The sequence below is a fragment of the Rhagoletis pomonella genome, unplaced genomic scaffold, assembly GCF_013731165.1.
Source record: "Rhagoletis pomonella isolate Grant_MI unplaced genomic scaffold, Rhpom_1.0 Rhpom_scaffold_00951, whole genome shotgun sequence".
NCBI lineage: Eukaryota > Metazoa > Arthropoda > Insecta > Diptera > Tephritidae > Rhagoletis > Rhagoletis pomonella.
Window position 1 is genome coordinate 1 of NW_023459505.1, and position 6,916 is coordinate 6,916.

General features: G+C 31.0%; 1 protein-coding gene across 1 annotated transcript in view; it reads left to right on the plus strand.

Annotated features, from left to right (window-relative positions):
* Positions 1–3,214: 3,214 nt before the first annotated feature.
* LOC118751743 (peroxidasin-like) overlaps positions 3,215–6,916 on the plus strand; it is a gene marked incomplete at both ends in the record, with an annotated part of 22,746 nt that continues 19,044 nt past the window's right edge. The window contains 1 exon segment of the mRNA XM_036486559.1: positions 3,215–3,434. Within this exon segment, the coding sequence (XP_036342452.1) occupies positions 3,215–3,434 (220 nt within the window).

Sequence of the window (6,916 nt, forward strand, 5' to 3'; positions counted from 1 at the left end):
TTTTTTTAATTTTTGCACAGTGTTTGAAATGTGGATTTATATTTTGTTTATTATATAATAAGCTTGGCTTTTATGAAAAAATAGTAAACATTTTTTGTATCCTGTTGACGTTTGGACGTTTTTTGTGTAAAAAATGACGTTTTTTAACCTCCCAGTAATTTTTCTCTGTTACTAAATCTTGTAATTTGAACTGATTTTGAATTATTTTGTCAATAAATCTTTATAAGCTTTGTGTTTTGCAGTAGCTGCTTCAAAAGATATTTATTCTTTGGACACAGATGACTTAAATATGATGCATACCATGTGTACGCGCATTTTTTTTGGATTCTTGGACTAAGGATCCCGTGTCAAAGGCTGGTTGTGTAAAAACTTGAGGTTACGAGGCTTATTGTAATGTTTGCAATTGCACATTAAAAGCCAAATCATCAAGAGCTGATCTCTTGCAACACTCACGCTCGCAAAAGCATCAAAAAAGCTGTAGCAGCATAAAAAGTCAGAAAAAAGTAGGCGACTTTTTTAATACTTCATTGAAAATTTAATGAACCCAGAAAAGGCTGAAATATTGCTATGCTCCTTCTTAGCAGAACGTAATATAGCATTTTCGACACCGACCCCTTACCAAATGTCTACAAGAAAAAAAATTATGAAAAATCAACCCGATTCTTTAGCAACTTAAAACTGGCACATTATTGCCCCGAAATTTAATGTGTTATCAAACTGCGTACTCAAAAAAATTCTAAAAAACCTAAATAAAAATTTTAAAATCTAGCTGAAGCTTTGCAGATTTTTTTTAATTTTTGCACAGTGTTTGAAATGTGGATTTATATTTTGTCTATTATATAATAAGCTTGGCTTTTATGAAAAAATAGTAAACATTAAATAAACAAAAGAGAAACAGCCAAAATCGATCAAAATGGTGATGACTTAATCAGTTGATGACAAGTGTATGTAAATGATTTTTATATTAACAATCTCAAACCAGTTTACAATGAATTTTATATGTGCTCTGTCAAAGTGACATTTTAATATACCTTACGTACATACTATGTACCTTTGTATACAATAAACGTTTAATAAGAATAGTTTGTTGTACATTCATTTGAATAAGACGTTTTTGGGTAGGAAATGACGTTTTTTCAGACCAACAGGGACGTTTTCTCATGCCGAAGACCTAGCAACACTGATTGTGAAGATATTCATGCTCACTAGTTTACAAGCAAGTCAAGCAATTGTGAGAGAGTAACATTTTTTAGTGAGAGCAAGTTAGAGTGAACAATGGGCTGATTCATGAGCATGTGAGCATATTCATAAACTGAGCTATTCACTGCCGAACCCTGTTGTGTAGCGCTGCCACTGGATTTCAGAATATGTAAATATTTTAAAATTTTTAAAAGAGCACTTAAAAGGGGAAAATTATAAGTAGTAAATGGGGTACGAAAAATTTAGGTACTTAGGCGGATTGGGTAAAGCGGGGAGGTACTTAAGAGAGGAATTTTCTTCAGATTACATTAAAAAATTCACGGTGCCCAAAAATGTTGGTTACTTAAGGGGTTAGGTACTTAAGCGCGTGGGTACTTAAGCGGGTTTCACTGTAATCCAAATTGAGGCTACTATTTTTTTGCTCCATTTTCACTATTTACCACCAACAATGCAAGCAAATTTTGACAGCCGCTTTTGTTGCATAGCGCCACTTGCGGATACTAAAATTTAGGCTAATCTATTTCGCCTTTCTTTGATAAATAATTGCAAAAAAGAAGCGTTTTTTCTTCTAATAGTTTCATGGAACTTTGGCAAATATCAACAGCATCAACTTTTTGCAACATGGTTGACAATCGAAGAAAGCTTTTCTTTTTTAAAACATCCTAGCAGCCAAACTTCAAACAACTCGCCTTTTGTAACAGCATAGTAACCCAGAAAAAAGAGTTTTTCTTGAAAACGGCTAAAAACGGCGGCTTAAGTAAAAATAAAATCAACTCATTACATCTCAATTTATTTAATTCCTTTTCCCTTTTGTTTGCCGAAAGTTAACAAAATTGTAAAAGCTTACCTAAAATCATACATGGGAATAAATCAGAAAATTTTTGAGGTTATGCAACGAAGTCTATTTTTTTACAACAAATGATAAAAGGCCATTTTTTTTGATTGGGACATAGGTACTCACTTATATTTTTGCTTTCCATTGAAAATGTAGCTTACCTATCCCAACTTTATAAAAAAATTCACTTTAAATTTAAGAAATAAACAGGTTACGCAAACAACGTGTTAATAACGTTTTGAAAGTGTAACTTTGTGTGATTGCTGTCTAACGGTGTTTTTTATCTTACAAAAACAAAGTGAAGTTTTTGTTATGTTGGATTGGCAACAAAAAATAATGTAAAACTGCGTTTACGAAATGTGACTTTCGCACAACCAAATGAATCATTTGACCTAATGTGCAGTGATCACAAAAAAAATAATATTAGTTTAAAGGGGCTTGGATGGGATTTAGATTCCGACTGTGTCACAGTTTTTTTTATATAGTGCTTATCATAACTGTAAGACACCAAAAGGTCAAGTTTTGACTATTTTTTTTTTTATTATTATTTAATTTTGATTATTTTTTTTTTATAAAAATATAGGTTATTCCTTAACAAAAACCGAATAAATCTAAGTTTCAAACTTCTTAAAAATATCGGTATTTTTAATCAGATATAACATTAATTAACAGTTTTTTTCCCAAAAACTGGACGTGCAAGAAAAATTTTGTAAATGCACTTCAAATCAGCATCAAAACATCTATTGCCGATTTCGTTTCTACCGAAAAATGCAACCTTCTATTTGCCCTCTACGCACAAAGACTAAGAAGAGGGCGATGAGAAGGCAACATTTTTTGTAGAAACGAAATCGCCATATAAGACGAGGCCGGCCCCGTTTTTGAGATAAATACATCAAAATTTTGTTGAACCGTGTTATTATATATTATATTATTATTGGCAGGCATTCGAATTAAGCGTATAATTTGAAATAAAAACTGGGTACTACTAATTAAAAAAGGAAATTAGCGGTCAATTAGTATTTTTGAAATATTCATATATCTACACATGTTTAACCCACAAGAATTTGAAATTTTTAGCTTTCGTACAAAAATTCAAAAAAGATTTGTTGACGCGTATTTGGCTGGTAATAAATATAACCTTATTCTTTCCTATTCTGTATTAACAGTGAAACGTCCTAGAGCAGGAGATCCGTTCGATACATTTCCAAAGAACTTTTGGCAAGAATTCTCATCACCTTTTACGGACACGCCAGAGGATGAAGAGTCGGAAATTACAGAGACTACAACGCATGAACCCTTTCCGTTTTTTGCTGATCCGTACACAACAGTAAACATCAGCACGCAATTGAGTTCAGATGTGCATCTTCATTGCAGAGTCAACGATTTGCAAGGAAAAACGGTGAAAAGCATTATATATTTGATTTTCTAACTGAAACTGCATACGTATTTATGTACGAGGGTCACTAAAACGTCCCTAAAATACATATGTAAGAAAGAAACCAGTTAAAATTATATTATTACTATACCAATTACAAACACTGGCCCTGGTGGTGTTTCATCACCAAAAATCGAAGTAAGTCCATCGTTGCACTAATATTGTTTTAATCCTAGTCGAAAGTTATATATGTACAATCATTCAACGAATACCCGTTTTTAATATTACTATTATTTTTACTACTTTAAACTTTGAAATGACAGTAACAAACACAAAGAGCGCAAAAAAATGCAAAAAATTGTATGATGCAAAGTTCAAATCGAATGGCATTAGTTTTGCGAGTTCTAAAGACTTTTTAGTGACATGTTTTAGTCCAGTGTTTCAGAAAGACTTCAGAACCCGTCAAATATATATACATACACTAGGCGGCAAATGAATGTGTATATCTTGTTCTAACATACTATTCACAATAATTTTCATGAACAATTTTTGGCATTATTTATTTACGAAAATATAGTTCATTCTATAATATAAATCATATGAGTCAAAGTTTCACACTTTATGTAAAGTTCAGAAAAATTAAAAAAAATCATCAAAATTTAAAATTTTTTTCAAAATTTCTAGAAAATTTTCGAGTATTTAGTTTTGTAGCCCATTCAATTTAAGTAAACGAAGTACAAGTTTTAGGTCGCTAAAAATTACCGTTGTTTTTTTTTGCTTTTTTTTGGAGGGGCGCAACACCCTCCAACTTCTTCTATATAACGCAGGATCCAAATATGGAAGAAACAGGCGCAACATCCTCCACAAAAAAAAAATTAAAAATAATCAACGGCAATTTTTAGGGACTTGAAACTTGCACTTTATTTTACTGAAATTGAATGGGCTACAAAACTGTATAGATACTCGAAAATTTTCTGGAAATTCTGAATAAAATTTTTAAATTTTGATGAAAATTTGTTGAATCCTTGTAAACTTTATATAAAGTGTGAAACGTTGATTTATAGGGTTTATATTCTAGAATGAACTATAAGTATTTTCACAAACAATTAAATGCAAAATTAATGCAAAAAATTGTGCATGAAAATAATTCTGAATATTATATTAGAACAAGGTGTACACTTTCATTGGTCGCCTAGTGTATGTACTATTATGATTTTTTACCTTATTTTGACTTGCGGCCGCTGTAGCCGAGTGGTTAGACATTCGGTGGGACAAAATTCCTTAGTCCTAGCGACATCCAAAAATATAAATAGTTTTTTCTAACAGCATTCAAGAGGTGTAAAATTGTAGGCCCCTCTGTCTATGTCATAACATCAAGAAGAACATGAAAAATGGTGGGAGAAGCTCGGTCAAATGCTTGTTTTGGAGTTTTAAAAAACCTTTGGTGCAAAAAAATGCGTTTGCACTAGGTGTTATAAGTCCCTTAAATAATTGCACTGAGCTCTTCCACCCTATCGTTACCTAATATGGTTAGATCCTTTGGTAATATCTCAATTCCGATCTGTGTATGTATTAGAGCGCTGCATGAATTCATTCAAAACAGCTTATGGATTATTCATACACAAAACGAATGAATGATTTTGGCTTCAAATTTTTTTGAATTTGAGTGAATACCTCATATATATTCTGATATATGTGTCGACATTACAATATTCAAACAAAGTGAAAATAAATTGAATTGAAATAAATGACAATTTTTTGTATGAATATCCAAAAATATTCTTTCTGTGTACATGCCCTGCAAACCAAAGTTCCCGAAATCTTAAGGAAATCGTTAGGAGTATCTCATTTCTGTAACGATTTGTTTACGAATTTTCAAAGAAAATTATATGAAGTGGTTGACACGAACTCGTAAAGAAATTTCTGTACGAAAAATAAAGAAAATTCTGAAAGATATTCTTCACATAGCAGCATTATTTTCGTTGCTTCACAGATTTTCCTCCGAAATTTCGTAAAAGAATGGAAGTGTGCGTAATTTATTTCATTTTAGAAAATTCGGCAAAAAATCGAATTAAATCTTAACAAATTCTTTAAAATTTCTTTACAATGCAAAATACTCTGAAAAAATGGTTTGCAGGGTACCCAGCCAGCAAGAAAACGTACATTTTACGAACATTATGTTTTACGAGGGATTCTCGTATCGCCAAAAAGTTAGAGAAAAGCTCGTAAACGATAAAACAAAAAAAATATAATAGAAAGAGGCTTGTAGTAATTTGTCAGCACAAGAAAAAATTTTAGTTTTGTTGACAATTTTTTTCTTCAATCACAATATTTTAAAAGTAAGTAGTTTGTTAAATATTCAATTTAAGAAAATTATTAAGTATGTGATTTATTGGCAGACTGGTGCAAACGAAAAGGACGATCTACCACTTTCTTTTGTAATTAAACTTCTTGTAAGTAGCTACTACATATGTAATTCCGAAATACAAATTAATTTAACGAGTTTTGCAATTCTTTCACAGGCTGCGCGGAGCAACACTACAGGACTTAAACGTTTAATTCCCCTATAGCACTATTGGTTTGGCAACGACTGCGGCAATAAGAAGTACGGATAATAAAATTATTTATTACCACTTTTTACTTAATTAAATTTTCCGATTTCCAATGGAGTTTGATCTTTCACTTTATTTTCTTAGGTGCTTTTCGTCAAAAATTTAACTCCGACAAAGAAGTTTTTATTTCCGTTTCAAAGAAGCACTTCCAATATGCACACGACCGGCAAAAAAAAATTGGCAGCCTATCTGCAAAAAAGATAAAAAGTAAATTCAGCTACTTTATAATATATATTAAACCCCTCTTATTTAATTGTTAATTTGTTAATAGATAGTTTGTTAATATTTATTTATCTGAAAATATCTTCACATATATGTACAGTGCCGGGAAAAAATATTGGCACAGAGAATTTTTCGCCATGAATGCAAAGTTTTTTATTCTGATTTCTTCTCTAAATGTTTTTTATAAAAATATAGTTAGTATGAAGTTCTACTTTCAAATCAGCTTTTTTAGAAAAACTGTAAGTATGCAGTTTTATAGCCCATTTAATTTTAGTATAATAAAGTGCACGCTTGAATAGCTAGAAAACCTCTTTGTTTTTGGCAATTTTTTTACACAGTTTCTTTCATACAAAAAAAAAATGTCGCACATAATTTGCAGGGAAGAAACTGCGTGAAAAAATTGCCAAAAATCAACGCGGTTTTCTAGCAACTTCAAGCTTGCACTATGTTATACTAAAATATAATGGGATATAAAACTGCATACTTAGAATTTTTCTCAAAAATCTGATTTGAAAGTAGGTCTTCATACTAACTATTATTTAAAAAAAAATGTGCGAAAAGAAATTCAAGTAAAAAACTTTGCATACATTGCGAAAAATTCTCTGTGCCAATACTTTGATCCGAAACTATAAATATTTATTAATTATAATTCCATTCAATAAAAGAACTACA